The 24,136-nt window shown below is 40.9% G+C and overlaps 1 protein-coding gene across 7 annotated transcripts in view; it reads right to left on the bottom strand.

Moving 5' to 3' along the window:
* Window positions 1-24,136, bottom strand: part of DMD (dystrophin) — a 2,140,576-nt gene that overhangs the window by 1,324,479 nt on the left and 791,961 nt on the right. For all 7 annotated transcript variants that reach the window (XM_090061814.1, XM_090061802.1, XM_090061811.1 and 4 more), the window contains exons 9-10: window positions 524-709; window positions 4-185 (exon numbers count right to left, since the gene is read on the bottom strand). In XM_090061814.1, the coding sequence (XP_089917940.1) occupies window positions 4-185; window positions 524-709 (368 nt within the window). The remainder of the gene's footprint in view (window positions 1-3; window positions 186-523; window positions 710-24,136) is intronic.

The raw sequence follows: 24,136 nt of genomic DNA, 5'->3' as shown, positions 1-24,136 counted from the left end.
TACTTGCTTTGTTTTTCCATACTGGCTACCCGGAGATTTTCCCACCGTGAATTAAGCAGATTCATTTGTTCTTGGATTTCATTTTCCTCATCTTCTGAAAGCTTCCCAGCTGTTATTAGTTGACTCCCCACTTGCAAAACATTGCCAACTCGTCCTTGGTGAGCTGTTAATTCCATCATAAAACCCTGACAATAAAAGAAAAGTAAGTCTTAACTAAGATTATAAGAAGAAAGAAAACTTTGAAGAAATATCTTCAATTCCACATATATTCTAAACAACAAATAAAAGAAAGACTGTAACATTTGTTCTAAAATGAATTAAACCTATACAAAAATATGTTTAACTTTTGAGTCTTCACTATTATATTTAAAGTTTCTGCATCAAAGTAGAAAAGCAAAGTAAAAGGCCTGTCAATACCAGAAGAGATTTTAAAATGACTTTAAATTGCTACTTGTGTCGCACATTAAGGTTAAATTAAGACAAGATGTTTTTGCTGGTTTCAAGCTATGTTGCTCAAACATACCTCATGGGTGTGAAACTGCTCTTTAACTTCTTCTACATCATTGGATATGTCTCCTTGTGCTTGCAATGAATCTTCAGCAGAGAGAAGCCATGTAAGTACTTCTTCTAAAGCTGTTTGGTAGCTGTCCAGGTCCACTTCTTCCATCAGTGATCTGCCAAATGGCTTGTCTTCAGGGACTCCCAAATACTGATAAAAATAAACACAGGAGTTTGGATGTTGTGCAATTAGCATCTGCTCAAACAGTTCTCCTAGATGAACAAACAGAATGCAGAACACAGATGGATGGGTGATGTGGTGCAAAATAAAGGCTACTATGTGAAGTTACTAAAGCAAAAACCACCAAAAATAAATCAGCTGAACCCTGGCCCAGACTAAATGAATGTTTTGTATTGTAGCTCAAGAATCATTCTTCAACTATAACCACCATTCTAAATGTAGATAAAAGTTCAAAGTTATTCCTGTGGTATGCTTCCTCCTTCTCCTCCCACCCCTGCCAATAAATACTTTAGATACTGTTTTCTCATTTTTAGTTTTACTTACTCTTGAAGAACACGCTTCTCTGGAAGATGAATAAAAGTTATTAAACTTTGATAGCAGCTTGCACAATATCACCCTCCAAAGTGCAGTGAATTGTATACTGTTACTGTATCAACAGCATGCAGGCAAACTGAAGCAAATGAAACACTCTTTCTTACTTGTTTTACTAATCTGTGCCTGAATAATCTGCAAGCCATTGTTTAATCAAGATCATGTTGTAAAGCACAGTGACCTTGCATGTCCCATGACCAAAATATCTCCCAGGAACAAAAAAATTATTATTAGTCTTTTCCCTCCCCAGCCCAGGCTCCACACCCATCTGCTCCCAAGTAGTCAAGTATCATTTACAAGCAAGTAGCTCATGCCAACACGTTGCAGGTTACAGCAGAAGAAACAGCAATAATAAACATTAAATGATCATTGTCCTTTTCTGCTACTCAAGAAACTGTTACAAAACCAAGATGGTATCATACTGTTAATTAAGCGGGAAAGAAGAAAAGTGAATTTGCCAATGAGTTTGGCGAATAACAACCGATTTATGTATTGACTTTATCATGAAAAATGGCCAACGTGCTTTATTAAAAACTGATATAATAAATTGATCAAAAACTGTCTCCTGTAATGCTCAGTCACAGTGTCCAATCACCAAGACATCAAGACAACTAGTCTTTATATAATTTATAACTGAGCAAGAGGTAAGTCTACAACATGAAATGGCTGCAGGAGGCAGGAAGGTGAGTCCATATTTGTAGCATCAAATATTTATGGAAAGAGATTAATTTATTACTATATTATCAGTTACTCTGACATTACTGTGTGGAACATATCCCTATCAATTGAGAGGCATTGAAGAAATGGGTAATGACTGACTGTATAACTACCTAGTGCTTGCCAGGGGTGCCCTCTAGCACTCACACTAGGTCTATACCCCTGCTCCAGCTTGTTAAAGCTGGCCTCACGCCCTCACCTTTGATGTCTTTGATGTTCCAACTTTCAGAGCTGGAGCTGGGCTTTGAGTGCCTGCTCCTTCCACATCATCACCAAGCCACCAGCCTCCCCTGGTTTTCTGTCCTTGTCTGGATGGAGTTCAGGCCCTCTCATTCAGACCATGGGCTCTGTGGCCTTTATCTATGCCCCACCCCACTTGGGCCCTCCTCAGCCTCTGGGCCTCTCACCTAGTCTTTTGGGATTTTAGATGCCCTCCTGGATCCTCTCTCAGCCCTTTGGGCCTCTTTGGCTTTCTCACATTCATTGCTTTCCTGGGCTCTGGGCTCTCCTACACAGTCCTTTGGGTCTCAGGCCCTTTCTATCTTCTTTCCCTTCTGGGCTCTGAGCCTTCCTACACAGTCCTTTGGCTTCAGGCCCTCTCACGCCATCCTTTTGAGATGTAGGCCCTTTCTCCATATCCTTTGGGCTGCAAGCTCTGATTTTTCCTTCAGAATCCTGCACCTGTCTTTATCTCCAACATAGTAACAGCACTCACCCAGGTGCTTCCTGCCACCTCAAGACCTCCCTTTGTAGCCACTCCCCATCCTGTAGTCTTATACAGCAGTAAAGGATAAGCACATAACATAAATGACTTCAGGGCATGGCACTGTTGAGCTTCCTTCTGCCCCTGGGGTCTGAAGCTCCTTCCTCACAGCTGGTCTGAACCAGACTGCTGCCTTGCCAACTCCTGTGTTTCAGGCTCTGATTGAATTTTCTACACCCGGGGCAGGCAGCTGCTTTTCTCAAAGCCTCTTAACTACTGGCAGTTCTTACAGAGTCCAGACTGTACCCGAAGACACAAGTGTAGCAAAAATGCCTGTGCCTCTTGTGTTCCATCAAAACCTGTGATCAGAACTAGTGCCTGTTTACTCACCCTTAGTTTCATACTTTCTAGGGTCAGAAGGGACCTGAGCAGATCATCAAGTCCGACCCCCTGCCATGGCAAGAAAGAGTATTGGGATCAAACGACCCCAGCACGGTGTACATCTAACCTCCTCTTAAACACACCCAGGGTAGGAGCCAGCACCACTTCTCTTGGAAGCTGGTTCCAGACCCTAGCCGCCCTGACCATGAAGTAGCGCTTCCTGATATCTAACTAAACCTACCCTCTGCCAGCTTGTAACAGTTATTCCTGGTCACTCCTGGTGGTGCTCAGGGGAACAGGGACTCCCCCAATGTCTGCTGATCCCCCCTGATTAGTTTATAACAGGCCACAAGATCCCCCCTCAGCCTTCTCTTTTGGAGGCTGAACAGGTTCAGGTCCCGTAGCCTCTCCTCATAGGGCCTGCCCTGCTACCCCCTGATCAGGCGAGTGGCCCTCCTCTGGACCCCCTCCATGCTGTCCACATCCCTCTTGAAGTGCAGCGCCCAGAACTGGATGCAGTACTCCAGCTGCGGCCTGACCAGTGCCGCAAAGAGGGGGAATATCACCTCCTTGAACCTGCCTGAGATGCATCTGTGGATGCATGACAAGGTACAGCTGGCCTTCCTGACTGCATCCCCACACTGCTGGCCCATGTTCATCTTGGAATCAATGATGACTCCAAGATCCTTTTCTGCCTCTGTACTGATAAGAAGGGAGTTCCCCAGCCTGTAGGTATGGTGCTGGTTGTTCCTCCCCAGGTGCATCACCTTGCACTTGTCGGTGTTGAATCCCATCCTATTCTCATCCGCCCACCCCTGTAACCTGTCTAGGTCTGACTGCAGCCTATTCCTCCCTTCTAGCATGCCCACATCCCCCCACATCTTAGTGTCATCAGCAAATTTGAACAGGGTGCTTTTTACCCCCTCGTCCAAGTCACTGATGAAGATGTTGAACAGTGCGGGCCTAAGAACTGAGCCCTGCGGAACCCCGCTACCCACATCCCTCCAGGCTGAAAATGACCCATCCACCACCACTCTCTGGGTGCAGCCCTCCAGCCAGTTGGTGACCCATTTGACTGTGTATGTGTCAACACCACAATCCCCCAGTTTCTTAATGAGAACAGGGTGAGACACAGTGTCGAAGGCCTTCTGACAGTCCAGGAAGACTATGTCCACTGCTACCCCTGCATCTAAGCATTTCGTGATCTGGTCATAGAAGGCCACCAGGTTGGTCTGACAGGACCTGCCTCTAATGAACCCATGTTGGTTGCCTCTAAGCATAATCTCCCCTGCTAGCCCCTCGTGGATATGAGCCTGAATAATTTTCTCAAAAAGCTTGCCCGGGATCGAGGTAAGACTAAATGGTCTATAGTTTCCTGGATCCTCCTTCCTCCCCTTTTTGAAGATGGGAACCACATTGGCCCTCTTCCAGTCCTCTGGCACCACACCAGAGCACCACGAGTGCTCGTAAATACGTGCCGGGGTCCCACAATGACCTCAGCCAATTCCCTCAGTACTCTAGGGTGGAGATCATCCAGACCAGCTGATTTGAACACATCCAGTCCTTCCAGAAGTTCCCTAACTAGTTCCTCACTAACCCTTGGCCTAGGTGCGCCTCCCCTGGGATCTAAGGGAGGACCAGAGTGGGGGTGAAGGATCAATTCCGGTCCCTGCTTAGGAAAATGGAGGCAAAGAAATCGTTAAATATGTTGGCTTTGTCATCTGGTGTAACGACCAAATTTCCTAGCGTGTCCTGCAGGGGCCCCACGTTACCTGGAACCTTCTTTTTGCAACCTATGTATTTAAAAAAGGACTTCTTGTCCTTGATCCGGGAAGCTAGTCCCAGTTCCATCTCCGCCTTGGCCTTCCTGACTGCCCCCCTGCATCCCCGAGCAACGGCAGTATAGTCCTCCCTGGTGATGGCCCCTCCCTGGTGTATGCCTCCCTTTTAGCTAGGAGACATTCCCAGATGCTTTTGGTGAGCCATGGGGGCTTATGTGTCCTCCTGATCTCTTTGATCCGTATTGGGATTACCTCCCTTTGGTCTATCAGTAGTTAGGCTACTGATAGAAAATATCATGTTTGTAGCACTAGCAATCAATGACAGAGAGTAAATTACAACATCCTGGCCAAACTCTCTTTCAAACAACACTTCTTTTTCTAAAGCCCAAATAGTCTGACCTGTGTTAAATTAAACTGAAAATATACTGCCAGCTCTTCTTCACTGAAAGGATCCTGTCAAAAACAAAGCTCTCCTAGTAATTTTGATCAAACTGCTTTCACCAGTTATTCCCATTTTCTCACAAATATTACAAAACAGAAAACACCAAGTTTGATTTCAGGAGTCATAAATTATAGCTTACAATATGCAAATTTGCTATTACGACCATATCCTAGAGTCAGTTCAATAGCATGTGAGGTTTTGGCTTGAAGGCCTCTACAAGTTTTAGGTTGATGGCCAATACACACAGACATTCTATAGGTTTACTGATTCCTTGATAACTCAGATAAGCCATTTCCTAAAGAATGAAATGGGATTAGAGATCCTGCTGTCTGGTATGGTGAGGAAGTCACTTTCTTTACCCAGACCCTTAACCATTATATAAAGTTTGGTTGATGGTGTCTTAACAATTGACTAGGGAGCAGCTGTGGAGGCTTGGAAAGGAATGCTAACAGGTGTCCTCTAGAAGAACAAACTTATTAAGCAAGTAATTATGACTTGCACTGTGCAAGTTATTGCTATATAATGTTGAGGCTTAAGAAAAACAACAGTTACATATTGACTTTCTTCTTATACTTCTGGGACACTAATAAAAATATAGAAATCAAGAGTAAAAGTATTAGAAAGCAAGAAATCAATCCTAAAGTAGGTATAGCCTTGCAATTTTTAAGTGCTACTGAGTTTTACCATGTGGGCCAGACTTTTAAAGGTAGTTGGGTACTTACTGAGGCAAAAAAGCACATGAGACTTTCAAAAGATTGCAGTTCTGCTTTCAGTTTAGTCCATGGGAGTAAGACACCTATGTGCTTTTCTAAATCTCATGATCTGCCCATCTTTAAACACCTACATATTTCAAGAATCCCCTGCCATTATGTCTTTGTCATCAACCCGCAGGGAAATAATATTCAAGAAATCCAAACTTTTATTGGAAGAAAAATTTGTAACATTATGAAAAGCTTATAAATATCAGATGACACTCTGAAATATGGTGGAAGTTGAAAACTTGGCTGCCTCTGCTCTCCCCCCCCCACACACCCTGCCCGCCATAAAACTGTTGTTTTGTTTTGTTTGTTTTTACTATCAACCATGCATTTTAAAGCTTATCTCTACCACTTTAGTCTCTGCTGTTTCTTATCTGCCAAATAACTGTACATCTTTGATTGCACAGTGAAAAGAATGAAAAATCACTGCTCAAAGCACTGGGAATTCAGACCATGTTATGCAGTCGATGGTAACTCTATGATTGATTAAAGAAACCTGATAAATGTGGACACTGTTGGACTAATCACTTCAATACGATCTGAAAAACTTCCTGGATTATACGTCTATCTCTCTAATTTACATGTCACATAACCAGATTGAATAAGGAAGAGAAGAGGATTAGCAGATTACTATTCCGTTTGCATTTTCCCAGTTAAATGTTGCAACTGCTGCTGGCTACGCAGTAAACAGAACATCAGACACTAAACTAGATGTTTACAGCTCCATATGGACTACTGCTTATCTATCTTCAGTGCACACCCCATCTCAGACACTTCTCTTTACAAAGCATGCCCCTAAAATCAATTATATATCTATTTATACATACACATACAAACATATATTCATTGTCTACACTCAAAAAGCCTAGAAAAGTTCAAAACAATCTAAGTTAGTAGGCATTTAGAACATTTAGAATAACCTACCTTTAAATAGAAACAGGGATAGAAACCCAGAGATTTCAAATAGGAATCTATAGTGGCAAAAATACTTCAACGTGATCAGAGTTGCCAACCCACAATTTTTTATTTATTTTTTTACTGATAATCCACAAAATTTTACTGACAGCCAACCTTTTTTTTTAACTGACTTATGTTTTATATAATATAAATGCAACTCTTCTGCCAGACCCTGGATGAGAGTCATGTTCAAATTTAGGGGTTTAACACCAACTAAAGTAAAAAAGTTTGGTTATCAGTAAAAAGAAAAATCTTGGTTTGGCAACCCTGCTTTACTGCAGCAAAGATTTTACACTGGGCTCCTCCCTGCCCATCGGGTCCTCTACTCACCCCTATACCCTGATGCTCCTCATAGCCCACCTTAAACCTTAACCCTGCCCCCTGTCCTGACATGGACCCCCCACATCAAAGAAGTTGTACCTGCAACCCAGCAACATTACTGGCAGGTGATAGGCCTTAGCAGCAGCAGCACACGACTGTGGCAAGAAGGCTCAAGAAGCTTCTGGGGGCTACACGGACTTGACAGAGCTCTGCACAGGGTACTGTGCTCCTGCATAGACAACAGGTGACCTTGCTGTGCTCTGTCTGCTTTTCACCACTGCCAGCTTCATTTCTTGTGAGGGATATTCAATCAGCTCTGGGTTAGCTCTTTTTTTTAATGGACTTTATGGATAGGTGTGTTTAGCCTGAATTTTTTGTAAGCAGTCCATACATTTATGGACAGTTGGCAACTTTATATATTGTAGTTGTTCAGTGTTTTTCGCAATTTTTCTTTGTTCTATTATTTTTCTGTAATAAAAAACTGTTAAAGCTAGCATTTTCCAGCAGGTGCCTTAAATCTACAAAAGGTTGAGGACCAATGACATACATTATATCTGCCAAATTCAAATACAAAAGTTGATGAACAATGCTAAGTTTTGTAAGTATTAAGAATGGACAAATCCGTTTGGGAGAGTAGGCATAACCAACCAAGTTACATCTCTGAGGCACATCCTCATTTTTGGAGCCAATTTTAAATTAATCCTTTCTACACCTTTTGAAATATATATATATCTATATTAATTCTTACCTAATTAATAGTGAGGAATCTATCTATCTAGATATAGATGTAGATGTAGATATCTATATCTATAATAGTATATTATATATATTATATTGACCATTCAATCCTGAGAATAAGGGAGATGCAAACACAGTTGACACAGTAACCTCACTATTAACTAGGAATTTTTTTAAAAAGTAAGGATTAGCAAGTGGCCTGTTACAAACTAGACAGAGGGGACTAGCAGGCACTGGGGAGTCCCTGTTTCCCCGAGCACTACCAGGCGCTACTTCACGGTCAGGGTGGCTAGGATCTGGAACCAACTTCCAAGAGAAGTGGTGCTGGCTTCTACCCTGGGGGTCTTTAAGAGGAGGCTAGATGAATAACTTGCTGGGGTCATTTGACCCCAGTACTCTTTCATGCCATGGCAGGGGGTCGGACTCGATGATCTGCTCAGGTCCCTTCTGACCCTACAAACTATGAAACTAAGTAATCTACTTGAAATTCAAATGGTCTGTGCTCTATGCCTGGGGACCCCTGGCAAATGTTTATGATAGATTCAGTAGTAACCCAACCATACTTTCATGCAATTATTGGTGTGGTAAAACAGGGAATAAGCCACAGAGTTATTGCATAAAATATGTGTAATAGCTTTGTGACTGGTTCCCATCACAGCTTAAACTGAACACGTGGCTATCACCTATCAGTTAACTGGTGCTCCCAACCTTGGGAACACACCAGAGCCCTATGCTGCCATGTGTTCCATTCAGCTGATCAGACACAAGTGTAGTGCTCTGATGTGTCTTTGGCTGGGAGCACTAATCAACTGACTGGTGATCCCAGCCACCAGAGCACACTGGAGTCCTTCAAGTTATCCCTTGAATTTGCAATAGGGTATAACAGGGATCTGATTCTGCTACGCTTATGTGGCATGGAAGAAGGTACTGTTATTGGATTGTGGATCAGATTATAACGTGTCTTTACCTGTCAGCAGTCTGGAAAACTTATCGCCAACAAAAATTGGTATAACTGTAGAATCCATGGTTTTTACGTGACCTAAAAACTACCTCATTTATGACAAATGAAAAGCAAGTACAAATGAAATCTTACTCTGAACTTGGTACTTAGGATTGGCTACATAGCTAGCTGCTACCCTCAGCCACTCCTGGACTCAATAGCTGCCACCTAATTACAATATACATTAAGAACTGAAAACATTCACCACCCTTCCCCTGACCAAGAGAGTCTGTGGTATATCCTTGCAACCCCATTGAAATTTTGATATAGTGCAGTCAACAGAAAACAACAAACCCATCTACCTATAATAACCTAAATAACCAGCTTTCAAATAACCTCTTTCAAAAGTCAGTGTAAAGTAGAGGGAAGTGATGAGTAAATATTTGGTGAAAACTGTCACAGCAATTAGGCTGAGACCCAAGGTGCTGGAAATACAGCAATCAGTTCACCTGTACCCTAAACAAGTGTCACTCAAGACCACTCAGAAAAGAAGAATATCTTATTTCATATGTAAATTGATCAGCAATGAAGAATTATATCCCATGCACAAGAAAAGAAGTGTAAGGCCAGTGACAGACATTAAAAAGAATGTATGGTAGGATCTAATGTGCAATCCCAACAACTACACCTCTGGCCATGCCACATGTGCATGGCAGGAGGCTGTAGCCTATGCCCTCTGCCATTTTTGCAAGTAAACTTAGGCTTCTGAATGATGTGTCAATCTTAAAATGCTTCTGGGAAAGCAGAGACTGCTTTTGCTACCTTTACAAAAATAGCAACCTTCAAGTAACCCTTTAAGACTGTGAAACAATATAAGAATACCTTTTTATCACAAAGACTACTGTTAACTATGGCGTACGAGACTTTTAGACCACAGTATATTAAAAACAGATGTATGATACCACTGGACTTTGGGTCAGCATTGAGTACTTACACAGGCAGGATATGTCTGGGTCTAACCAGGATCTAATGGGGTGACACTCTCTCACCCCATTCTCATTAAGAAACTGGGGGGCAGTGGTGTAGACACCCACACAGTCAAATGGGTCACCAACTGGCTGGAGGGCCGCACCCAAAGGGTGGTAGTGGATGGGTCCTTCTCAACCTGGAAGGATGTGGGCAGTGGGGTTCTGCAGGGCTTGGTCCTCGGGCCCGCACTATTCAACATCTTCATCAGTGATTTGAATGAGGGGGTAAAAAGCACCCTGTTCAAATTTGCTGATGACACTAAGATGTGGGGGGACATGGGCACACTGGAAGGATGCAACAGGCTGCAATCAGACCTAGACAGGTTACAAGGGTGGGCGGACGAGAATAGGATGGGTTTCACCACAGACAAGTGCAAGGGGATGCACCTCGGGAGGAACAACTGGCACCATAGCTACAGGTTAGGGAACTCCCCTCTTGTCAGTACGGAGGCAGAAAAGGATCTGGGGGTCATCATTGACTCCAAGATGAACATGGGCCGGCCGTGTGGGGAGGCAGTTAGGAAGGCCAACCGCACCTTGTCATGCGTCCACAGATGCATCTCGAGCAGGTCCAAAGAGGTGATCCTCCCCCTCTATGCGGCACTGGTCAGGCCGCAGCTGGAGTATTGTGTCCAGTTCTGGGCACCACACTTCAAGAGGGATGTCGACAGCATGGAGACGGTCCGGAGGAGGGCCGCTCGTATGATCAGGGGACAACAGGGCAGGCCCTATGAGGACAGGCTACGGGACCTGAACTTGTTCAGCCTCCAAAAGAGAAGGCTGAGGGGGGATCTTGTGGCCTGTTATAAACTAGTCAGGGGGGATCAGCAGGCATTGGGGGAGTCACTGTTCCCCCGAGCACCACCAGGAGTGACCAGGAATAACTGTTACAAGCTGGCAGAGGGTAGGTTTAGGTTAGATATCAGGAGGCGCTACTTCACAGTCAGGGCAGCTAGGGTCTGGAACCAGCTTCCAAGAGAAGTGGTGCTGGCTCCTACCCTGGGGGTGTTTAAGAGGAGGTTAGATGCTCATCTTGCTGGGGTCATTTGATCCCAGTATTCTTTCCTGCCATGGCAGGGGATCGGACTAGATGATCTGCTCAGGTGCCTTCCGACCCTAGAAACTATGAAACTATAAACCACAATAAGGAAGAAAAAGGAAATATACAGAACAAGTTATAACACCACACTTAAGATTGATTATAGACTATCATGATGTTTGAAGTAGCATATATTGAGGCCATGATAGGGATCACGTGGAGGTCTAGGCTGGACATCAAAGAAGGAAATATCCATATTTGAAATAGAAAAAATCAGGGCTGACCACAATGAACTGCTTTTTGATCTGGAAATAACCTGCATATAATTGTTATGAGCTTGCTAAATTGCTAACTATGGAGGTGGGCAAGAGGGAAAAAGAGGAAATAAAAGGAGACAACCACAAGACACATGGAAATTGGACATGAACAACGATCAACAACTGAAGAAGTGGTACAATTTTATTGGATAACAGCAAACAAAGTAACTGAGGTGTAAAAAGGAGGTGACATGGAAAGCAACATGGGTGCATCACAATGAAGACACCACCATGCAGGTACACAGAAGCCTCCTTGCCTGATGACTTAGCCTGGCCAGCAATGTCCCTGAGTAAGACTATTCATCCTATATGTAATGATCATTTCATTTTGCTTTGTTTAATCTGTTGATAAATCAATGTATGCCGAATGACTGAAATGGTATGGGGTCTCACTTATTGTTTCTGCCCCAGCCACCTCAAATCTACCTGTAGTTCAGGTGTAACAGATGTGTAATGATGAGATGGGGCATCAGATCCTATAATGCCATATTGCTGGTGCAGAGAGAGCCTGCTCCAGTGTCTGGGGGCCCTTTCAAATGATGGGGCTCCAATTGTGGGGGCACATGATATACTTCTGAATCTAAGTAGTTTAGCTCAGCTCTCAGTCATGGGTGGGTGGGGAGGGGAAGTGCCCTGCTGTCAGCTTATCAGGGCTCCCAGGTGGGGAGCTCACTGTGTTCCCCAAGCTGGGACCCTTGATCGCCTGACCAGCACTCCTAACCTCTGGAGCACATGTTCCATTAAGGGTGTAGTAGGAACCACAATCAAAGTTATTACTTATTTTTATTATTACAGTTAAAAATTATTTTGTGTAATAACCATGTCGCTTATTTCTGGTTTTATCATGCCATTAATTGAATGAATGTGCTGCCAGGTCACTAATTAAGATGTGATTAATAAGTTCATCATGTCTTAAGTGTAACACGTGGGATGAGCTTAAGTGTGCTTTTCTCTGTCTGCCCAAGCAGAAGATCCACCATGGGGGATGACATTTTTCATTTTTTTCACTTCATTTTCCTTTAGAGATGATTAGAAAGAACTGATATGCTTCATGTCTGACTACTTTTGCTCAGTTTCTGAGCCTATCAATACCAAATAATACCAAGGTCTCACAGAAAAGCCTGTTTTCATGAGGATTTTAATCCATTTCTTTTTTAGATTCAAGAAGAGATCAGGATGGTTGATAAACATCAAAACTTTCACTGTTTTTAAAGACTGAATCCAGATTCTAAATACTTTAACTTGACACTACTCATTATGTTATTTTTTAAAAATCTCCAAATGTAGTACCCTAAAAAGGAGTTGAATTAAAGACCTAGGTGTATGGAGAAAATTAAAAAGAAAAAGGAAAGAAAGGCTTTTACATTCTGTCAAGACTGGAAGACCCCAAGGGCTCTTAAACATTAAATTAAAGTATAAGAGTGAGTGAATATAAGGCCTGTGACCTTCAGTAGCTTAGAAAATCATGCACGCTTGGCAGCTATTTCAATTGATTCACAGAGGTTAAATATAGAAAGGACAGTCCTACCTGTTTGGAGCTGCATCTGGGGGAAAAAAACAGTATTTCTCGCCTACTATTGCATTATTTATGATCCTAAAGGTAGTGGGGGTGGGGGAACAAAACCCATTTGGATATGTTCTACAGAATTTTTTGGTACAACTCATGAACACTGTTTCTGACTCTCAAAAATGATTTAACCTTGAACAGGTAAGGCCAAATTCTACCACCCTTATTCACTTCAAAAGCTGCGCCTTCAGATGGATGGTACTATTCACCATAAAAGTGGCAAAATCGACTTTAAGCATTTAGGTCCTTCAAATTCAGAGATATCTCTTTTACTGAAATTCTCTTTATCACAAAATAAAAGGGAAAACTCACACTGTTAAAATGTCATTGAAATTCTAATCACTGAATTTAGTTGTAAAATGAAAGACCACAATGGATATCACAAGAAATGACAGTAATATAGGCTAAAATATTTCATTGAATTGGTATCTTTGGGCTCTTATCCAACAGATGAATCTACTTGTAAGAAACAATCCTACTAAACTCAGCACAGGAGTGCAAAAATGAGACTCAGTTTCCTAATATATATAGATACTCAGTTCTATATATATATATGTATGTGTGTGTGTATATGTATATATGTATGTTTGTATTTATTTTTTAAACTGAGTATGAAAAATGAGATGCACATTAACTAAAAAGCACATTTATAGTGATGCTTTAATACACATTAAAATAGGCTACTGTGCATTAAAGTGCACGTGTAAAGACATCCAGTAAAATAAGAGCAAACACAAGAATGTGTGCATGTATGCATTTCTAATATTAGTGTTGTTACTATTTAAGACTGTAATCCTGGGAGATATGTATATATGTATTTCTCCCAAGATTACAGCTTTAACTAAAGGTCATCAAACAATATAAAGTGCCCCCAATGCTATTTTTCAGCACAGGGATGCTGATACATGTGATGCTCCAGGTGCTTTAATTACAGTGGCTCTTAGAGGTGCCCTAACTGAAGTACCCTGCCCCTCCACCTCCCAAAGCATGTGTATAAATGCCCTAATTGTTCAGCTACAAGTGAACTGACTCATGCTTCATGTCCCCATGCATTTGACCAAGGACTTGAAATTTTGAGCTATGCAGGTGGCTTTAGCCACCATTCTGAAAATTCCCCCTGAATTTGCCTGTTGTTGTTGCAGGATGTGCTAGGTATTAGCACTGATTAAGAAGGTAATGTACAAACATGCAGAGGGGGAAAGTGTTGAGGGAGAGCCAATGACAGTGTGAGCGTTTTGTGACAAGGAGGGAGAAGACAGATTGATAGCCACTGGAGGAAAGAAAAGCTGATACAAGGAATGGAGGCGGGCTGGAAAACTAGGAATGGATACCAGGCAGAAAAAATGGACTGGTTAGGAATTAAGCTTCTGTGATGCACGAAACTGCAAACACATGAGGTGCTAGGGAGAGACTGTGAGGCTGGGGAAGAAGGCTTGAGATAAGGAACCTTCTGTGGAACTAATCTGAGAGAAGGGTTTGAGAGAAGGAGATTGGGGTTGAATGGGAAGAAGACAAAGAATGGAAGAATTATTGGGAGATGGAAGCTAAGACTAAGATTGTCTGGGCAACTGGGGAAAAAAACTGTTACTACATAACTAAAGATAGTATCATAAAATGTAACAACTGGGCACTTCTACACATGATTCTATGTTGCTGTAGCAACGCATTATGGCATTGTAGAGTCTGCAGGCAAAAAACCATGACTCTGCCGCTATGTTGCCCTAGCAATGCGCTGCCTCAGTATAGCGCATTGCTACAGTGGCATAAAGGCTAAAAATAACCGTGCCCTGCTGACATGCTTCAGTACGGACTGTTACTGTATAATCATTAAGTACTTCTTTTGAAGTACTAAACAGCGGTCACAAAAGCGTCATAGGGGCACATATAGATGTGCCCACAATATAGCAGAATTTTAGATTATACCGACAGTGTTAATTCTAGTATTTCCTCAAATTTGATAGTTTGTTGTTACCACATTGCTTTTTGCACAGGCACACACATACACATTTTTCACAGGCACACACACACATATTTTACAGGGAAATACTATGAATGTTTGGTTTATAAATAATAATGGTTGGATCCTTTATTATTAAGACTAGCCAAGCATGCATTTCCTTAGGTATACAGTAGCTCTATTCATTTTCTAGGAGTATCTTTTTGTGTATATTGCAGTTGACATGTTTGGTCCACATCTTTGCACTGCCTGTAAAATTGTGTATATTTGAAGAATTTCTGTAGATGGCAATACAAACAGTATTGCCCCTTCAAGTAAAATGTTTCCACTCAGTAGTTTAAATCCACGTCTCCAAAACATAATCACTAACATGACCTTGAGTGTAGAATACATTAAATCAAAACATTGTAATTGGACTGATACTTTTCACTATAAAACCAGTGTAAATTTATGATTTGGCATGGTTAAAAATGCCCAATGTAACACTTGCCATTCATCTACACCAACTATTTTTCAACTGTTCAGATCAAAACTGATACATTCCAACAGATATTTTTCACGAGCTGCCACTTGGTGTAGTATAGTGTTACCTCAGCTGGCCTCTATAAATAAATACATAAATAAATGTATTGAGTATATTAAAGGAAAGCGTACATTTCTTCTGTAAAACACTCTGCCAATATCAAATACAAATTCTCACAAAACTTCTAAGAGGACAGGATATTAACATCTTTGTTCTTTTCAATGACAGACAATATCAGGGGTGGATCCAGAGGGGTTATAGTAGCATGGCTGCACACCCAATTCAGCCTGAACCATACCATGGAAACTTCTGAGGACTTCTTTGAAGTCCCTAAAGAAGGTAAGAATTGTGCTCAGAGGCACATCCCCATCCCTTTTCTTTCCCTCCTCCCCTGCCTGCTGCTGCTTCTCCTGCTGTCCCAGGGGTGAGTGAAGTCTCACAGCCACTCATTCTCGCTCCAGTCAGGGACTGGACTCAGCTGGGACATCAGCAGCAGTGATGGGCTAGGAGGGCCCCCCTACCTGTGACTGCTCCTGGGGGGACTTGGCAGACTGCAGGAACTCACCCCCTCCCTACTCATTGCTGTTGCCACTGTTGCTGCCCCAGCTGAGCCCAGCCCCTGCACAGCCTGGTTGGAATGGGCAGGAGCAGCTCTGATGCCTCCCCTGCCCACAGACAGAGGAGGAATAAGTCCCTGGAGACTCCCACAGAGCCATCTACCAACACAGGTAGGGTGAGGGGAGGCTGGGAGCATGGCATTGAAGCCACCTCTGAAGTGTGGATTGATACTCTCACCCCACTCCACCTTGCCAAATCCTGGAACCACCCCTGGGCTACATGGTTCAGTTCTGCAATTTAACAGTTGTGTGGCTGTATACAAAACATTTCTCTTTTGCATCTGTTTCACCATAATTGTTGTCTTAATTCATACTATAACCATTCTGGGGCAGGAACTACTCTTACTATGTCTGTGTACAGTTTATAGCAAAACAGAGCTTTGATTTCAATGCAAACTTAGCCTCAAATTGCTCCTGCAGTGGTTTTTAACCTTTTCTTGGGGAGGTGCCACTTAGACATTTTAGACAAAAATATAAGTCACAATAACAGATTTTGCCATGAGGCCTATAGCGTAACCATAACAATATCTTGCCAGATGTATAAGACAAGCTAATATATATCCAGTAGTTAACTCAATGTATTTATATAGTTATAAGCTTTTTATAATACTACATATTTCAAGTGTATGTAGCTAAAAGTCAGTCTCCTAGCCAATCTACATTTAGACAACTAAATACAGTTTTCCTCCCATAAAGCTGTATGAGATTTTGATGGCATATGCAATTGACCTCTGAAGCACCTGGGTAAACCTTTGCTATACCAAGGGCTAAAAGCAACCTGATTTCCAAAGATACGGAATTTTCTTTGACTTTAACAAGACTATTTTTCAATTTTGTTAAGAAAAAAAGTCAAAGTAAATAAAAACAAAGTTTTTTTAGACCCCACGGACATTGTTTTTTGCTTGCACACCTGCTATTGACATATTTTCTTTTTTATTGTTATGCACCTCTTACAGGGTTGTCAGCCTGAACACAAGTGAACAACGGGCATAAAAGTGCTGACTGTTGAAATGTTAGATCTTTATTTTCTGAATATACTCCAAAAACTCCAAGATGGTACAGAACTGTTTTCCAAATTAGACCCAGTGCAAGAGACAAGCTCACATATATAGACCTTTGGTGAATGCAGATTTGCTAGGGTCTAATTTCTATATAACTAAAACTGGACTGCCTGTTCAATTACCAAGTATACCAATCCACTTTCCCTGCCCTCTCCCTTTTTTCTGCAAACTGAAGGACAAAAGTAATGCCTCCTTCATTCTGTAATCAACAGTAGTAAAACAAAGTAAAAACAGAACAAAGTTTGTGACAGCAACTTTACATGTTGTTTGCTATGCCTACCCTCAGCCTTTTATTTTGACCTGCTAAATCTGAGCTGAGAATGATTAAACCTTTAAAGCAAAGAACCATCCAGTAAGAAAGTTAATTTCCTTAGGCAAAAATCAACATTTGTGGATTCTAAGAACAATTTCTGTAGTTTTTCCAAGTATCGTGAAGTGTTTTCTATTACAACTGCAAGACATACAGATCATAAGGACTATACCACAGTCCAAAGTTATGAATTATGATAAAAAAATTATCAGTTCTCATGTGGTAAAGTTATATATTTCTCATTCCTTTACATAAATATCACCAAGAAAAAGAAACCCACCCGCACCCCCCAAAAACCAGGCACTTCTTATGCAGCTAATTACTTGTGCTAAATTGCAAATTATTGTCTCAAGATCAACTTTCAACAACAAGTATTATTGATTTAATATTTCTGTGAAGTCTATACAACAATGCTAAAACATTTTGTGGTACACTTTTATTAATATTTCACTTGAAAAAATAATTTATCAAGGTCTGCCTATTATAATCAGTATCTTCTGTAGTCACATTAAGAGGAATTCAAGGTTGAGAGAGAGAATATACAGGAATCTCATTATTAATTAAGTTAAATATAAAATTTAAAATGTAATAATGACTTAAGAAAGATACATTTTAAAACTGATTATTCTTCAAATAATTTTCGTAAAATTATCTACATTATTAATTTAAAAAAATAAAAATATACAAGTAGAATACCTATTCAAATTTATAAATAGAATAATGGAATGTAGACACCTAAATTAAGTGCCAATCAGCAGAGATGTTAAACAGATCCCTAGGCATGCATTTCATTATTACTGAGAGAAATTTCATATGAGCAATAACAAAGCTTGGAGATTTATTCATTCTTTCTCTCTAGAGAAAGAGAGACAGACAAATAAAACAGGAAAATATTCAAAGATGTCAACAAATACTTTTCCAGACAAACATTATAGGATTCAAGATCCAATTAACAAACAAAAAAAACTGGGAAAAAAGTGAAATTAAATAGAAAATTAAATTTTGAAATCTTATGATTCATGTTGATACAACTGTCATGCATCCCTGTATGCATGTTATGGAACTATAACATGTATTTATTTTTACTTATCTCTCTTCCAGTCACTAAAGGTAATAATACTGAAGTCATGTCAGAAATTATTTTCTTTTTTGCCCCCATTTTCAGCTGTGGCTCCAGATTTTGGTTCTTCCTTTATGAACTCTGTGTTTTCCCAGTTCTACCAGCAGATCTTGGTACTTGCTGTGACTACTGCCCTACCTTTGTTATCTCTTTCCAATGTGAAAAAATGACTGTGACTCTTCTGAAAAGTCCCTAGATATGTACTACATGGTTTTTTGGGGTTTTTTATGGTGTCACTTTTAAACTCTTTATTCACCCTAATGGTATTTAACAGCTCCTCCCCTTTTATATGTTTCTTTTTCTTTTACCATATGATCTTAGGAAAGTAGGGTTGGGAGGGACCTCACAAGTTTAAATAGTCCCAACCCCCTGCTCAAGGCAGGATCATCCCTGATTAAGCCATCCCAGCCAAGTGGCTGTCTAACCTGCTCTTGAAAACTTCTAAGGATGGAGATTTCTTCCTTCACTAGGCAGCTTGTTGCAAGGCTTGAACACCCTCATACTCAGAAAGTTCCTCTTAATCTCCAGCCAGCTGTAGCTGCAGCTCGAGGCCATTGCTCTTAGTCCTGTCCCCTACAGGGAAAAGTCTGTCTCTAGCCTCTTTGTAATCATTCATAAGGTATCTGAATACTATTATCAAATCCTTTCTCAGTCTTTTCTTCTTCAGACTATATAACACTAGCTTTCTGCTTTTCCTCATAAACCATGCTTCCCAGGCCTCTAATATTTTTTGTCACTCTCACTAGATTTTTTCCAATCTGTCCAAATCTTTCTTAAAATATTGGACCTAAAACTGGGCACAGTCCTGGAGGTGAGGGCTCACCAAAGCTGTGTAGTGCAGAAGAATCACATTTCTTGGTTTGCAAGTGACACTTCTGTTAACACAACCCAGTATACTCTTGGGGTTTTCTGATGTCTACTGACAACTCTCTGCCTCCTGCAGTCCCTTCCATCCCTACGTTTTCTATGATTCTGCGAAAACTGCATGCGTTCTGCAAGCAGCTTTGGGGGGGTTTTCCAACCATGGGGGAAGGCACAATCTCAAACTTGCAACTATGCCATTTTAATCTTTTTAAAATTCCTCATGATGAAATTATTTCAGCCAACCTTTCTTCAATGACTTCTGCTCCAGTCTCTACCTTGTATAGTACTCACTTATTCTTATACTAGGAGGAAAAAGGCTGTCATTCATTATTCTCTGTAGTGCTCATCAATCTATTATTTAAAGTGGGTCTGAAAAGGCTGTAATGGACTTCAAGGAGTCTTCAGTCTTAATCCTTTCCCCTAGAGGTTCTGCTTGGTATATTGTGTGGTTATTTATCATTCTGGTGACAGTGAGAAAGTTTATCAAAAAGAACAACCTTGCAGCATGTCCTGGAGGTCGTCAGACTTTGAATTCAAGTAATCTCCTCTGGAAATTTGTTTAACAGCCAAATCTTGTCACTCAAGAATGCCACTAGAGCCTATATTTGTTAATCTTCTAGACAAGCTGTGTCCTTTTTTTCTTCCTGGGGAGAATGGTGAGGAAGATGTAGATTGTCGAGAAGTGATATTTAAAGGCAGAAATAGTATGGTTTATGATAGAAAATATGTCAATACTGGAAAAGAAGTATGTTTCATATATTATGTTTGCATTCTTTGATTTTTATAAATGCACTCAACATAATAGTAAACACCTCACATTTTACTGTTCTAATGCCCATCCTTACATTATTGGTCACACTCCACTTTAAACTGGCTCTAATTGTCTAAGCATTTTGCACATCCACTGAATCTAGTGGGGGTTCTGCATACTGATGATTTGTAGCATTGTATGCATCTCAGATCAGAAATTTCAGAAAAAAACTTATGAGCAACAGCCACACTTATAAAAATGTTTTCTGGCAGAACTGATTCTCCTTGTGACATGGCCAATATATACAAGTAACTATATTACAGATAACAATAGGAATTTCTCCAAGACTCAATTAATCTACCTTTAATAGACCACACTAGCAGACCATCTGCAAGAGTGTTCTCTGGTCACTCCCTAATACGTTACATGTACCATTAAAAAAATCAATAGATGTTGGACCATACTCTGTAGCTATGCAAAGAAAATGCTCCAGGTTTATATAATTCTCATTAAAGAGAAAATGAGAAGACTCAGATAAATATTACAAAATGGTATAAGGAGGCTACATAATGAATCTTCCAAGTCTTAAAATAGGTGAGGGTAAAACAAAGGTTTTTCCAGAAGTATGTTTTTCTTTGGTTTTTCACTGCTGAGCCGGTTTTGTTTTCCATTACTTCCCCACAAAAGCCTAGCTACTAGTATATTATCAGTATGGCTAGAGAGAAGGCGGACAAAAGACTTATTTTATTCTGTGTGGCCCCAAGCAACAGCACTCTGTCACAGAATTCAGGACAGAACACATACTGATGGGCCAGCTGTAATATTGCACTACAAAATGATGGTAGCTGAACAGCCTCCAGATAGTTAGTTATAAATGACTGTTTCTTTACATGTGTCTTTTTTAATGTTGGGCAACTACTGGTTTGTTTTTAAAATTGTAATAAGTTACGACTGTCTTCCAACACTGAACTTTATTAGAATATATTAAGTCATAGTTCCTCTCTGCCTCTGCCTCTCTGTGTGCTTTACCTCTAGAGGTTTTCCAAGAATCGTTTTCAGTCCCCTCCTAGCTAACTTCCTGAAATAGATTTGGAAGAAATGCATCTATCTTCACAACTCAAGCATTATTAAAAATTCCCTTGGAGACACAGCCAGCACTTTTTTTATAAAGAAAAGTCAACCCCAACTTTATTATGTCAAAGAAACCAAAACCCTGGATTCCCATGAAAAAAAAATGTGACTCATCAGCCCCTGCTGAATTGTTGGCCATGTCTCTTCCTTTCAGACAGAGAACTAACCATGTCTGTCACAATGCCAGATACAGTAATACAGGGGTGGCCAACTTGTAGCACTACTGCAACAAGTGTGTGACACACAGAAGATCAGGGAGGGGGACAGGCAGCACTGTGGTAGGTAGGACAAGGAGCAGAAAACAGAGCAGCAGATCAGGCAGGGAAGGAAGGTCAGACTGGCATTTGAGGATGGTGTGGGGCTCATCTGTGGCACATCTGTGAAAGAGTTTGGCCCTCGCTGCAGTAATATAACGCTATATGAGGCTGCTTCCCAAACTATTGGGAAACATCAAGCAGTACAGTTGAGCAAATAGTATTGCACTGAACTTAACTAAATACAAAGCACATATGTAACAAAATTTATTTTATTTTCCGGGTACTCTAAGCAGCACAGTGATCTGCAGGGCATGGACATACATTTAGCAGGAGTGACTGGGCAGGGTTTGTTTCTTGGCATTCGTCCCAGGCTCAGCAGGGTGGCAGTACAGACGTGGCCTCAGAGGCTACTGCTCAGTTTTTCTTGCTTGTCATATTACAGAAGGGAAACCTGCATAGACCCTGGACTAATCAACTTACTCAATTTACTAATCAATTTACTCAAGACCCTACTTTAGGGTTTGTGAAACAAAAGATATTGAAGAGAACAGCCATTCTATTTATACTGAGATTGACCCATTCAAAAAAACATACAGAGGACTGAGGAAAGGATGGAATAGCACCATTTTTTAAAATCAGATGTTTTTCATGCCATTTACCCTCACAGGGGCTCTTTCTTTAGGATCACAGACTAGGTGCTACTGTCACGGTGAAAGAACTGGGTATCACAATGGTGGAGGGTGAAGTGCCACTGCTGGTTACACAACCACTGCCATAGTTGGTAGCTGGGCAGGTTGCTGCTACAAGCATCTGGCACTGCACTGTTGGCCACCACTGGCCAGGGCACATAGCTGTCCTGTTATATAATTTCCATCTTCTGTAACGTACACGATAAAAGGGTCTTGTGTTGTAAAGAATCTAGAGATACTTATAAAAATAGTTTGTGATTATGAATTAAGAACCATGTCATAACGCATATGCATAAAACTTCTCAAATTCTATCACTGCCTAGCTTTTGAATAAACTACTGGTCACCCTTAAGATAAGCATGTGGGTGTATGTGTGTGCATCTGAATATAGCAGGGATTTTTTTTTTTAATGAAAAGGAAACTTCAAAAGAAAGATTTCAACAGTTAACATCATATGGACACAACAGCCTACACTAGTTAAGCTAACAGTGTAACTGATGGCAGTAGTAGATTTTTATCCTCTGTTTCCCTGGATAATGTTCACACTTCCAAAGTGGGTTTCACAGACATTACCCAAAAGCTGAGGAATGGTATGACTCAGGAATGTTAGGGGCTTTTTTTTTTCTAGGTTCTGGAAGGACAACATGATCCAGTAGGCAAAGACTGTTCTGCACATTTTGCATAAACACAAGCTTTTATTGCCCTAAATGCCCAGCCCTTTTATCCTTTCCCTCCATCTTGTCTCATCTCTACCTTAGCTGTTCATTGGAGTCCTATTCTTCTTTCACAGGCTTCATACCCCAGTCTCCTTGTACAGGCAGTTCCAGATTTCACTTCCCTGTCCAGCTCCTCCTCCTATAGCATCCTTTCCCAATGTCCTCTCTCTCTCTACTAGTTCCCAGTTTCAAACTCCATCTTTGAGCTCTTCTTCCAATTACAGTGTCATCCTCATCTTGGTTCCTAATCCACCTTTTTTTCTTTATCAAGCTGGTCCCAGATGCTCAGTTGCAATCCTCCTGGCTCTCAGCCCCAGTCTCCAGCTTCGGTTACTAGTCCAAGATTCTCTCTCTTACACCGTCATTCTCCAGTCTTAGTCTCTCCCCAATGCCTTTGTCCCAGTACTACAGGTCTTCTGTAGGCCTGACTCTCTTCCCCTTTGCACTCATATCAGTCACCTCTCCTGATACCTCTCACTGAGCATACAAGATAAAGGCTCTTCACTCACTGAAGAGTGACTGAAACCAGAATTGCAAAATACTGCTTGGGAATAAAAGTTCAGGGAAAACCCCTACTAAACATGGTTGGAGCATGTGTAAGATGATCAACAAACAAACCTAAAACAACAACTACCCCTGCCAAGTGTCAATATATGCCTCAGAAAATGAGGACAGTAGAGCTTCAGAACAAAGAACTGTCCCTACGTTCATTCCCGTAAACACCTATACTCATTTGCCTCAACAGTTCAATTCAGCTTGAGGCTGATACTTGGCATGGGAAACAGTTAAATGTTGGCAAAGTTATTGAAAAGAGCATCTTAAAGAAGGAAATGTCTGACTATCACGCCTGCCTAAAATAAAGTTGATGTTCTTTCCAGTAATACATTCAAAATAAATTCAGAATAAAGTATTTTTCAGGCTTGCTGAATTTCTCCCATTAAGTCTGAAGAAGATAATATATCCCACGAAACCTAGCCATACACAATAAATACAATGTTTTTCTGGTAGTGGCCATGCTAGGTATGCTATATATTTGCTGATGGACCAATGCTTCTATTCACTAAGCAAATCCCTACACTCCAATATATAAAGAATAAATTCAGAAGCATATAAAAGCAGAGGGCTAAAATATGATGCTTACTTAACTGCAACTAGATGGTAAGAAAACAAGAGATAAAGAAATGAAAACCAGAATGGCCAACGCCAAAAATAATAAACATCAATAGAAAGCAACAATATTTTTAAAAGGAAATCAAATGAGCAACTAAGAATGTAAGTTTATACAAAATCCCTTTTACTAAAAAAAGGAACATTTATATGTTCATAAGGGATTTAATGTT

The sequence above is a fragment of the Crocodylus siamensis genome, chromosome 1 (genome assembly GCF_052110815.1).
Source record: "Crocodylus siamensis isolate JL-2025a chromosome 1, ASM5211081v1, whole genome shotgun sequence".
Classification (NCBI taxonomy): Eukaryota; Metazoa; Chordata; order Crocodylia; family Crocodylidae; genus Crocodylus; species Crocodylus siamensis.
Note: the sequence above shows the minus strand (reverse complement) of the source record. Positions and strands in the feature narration are given on the sequence as shown.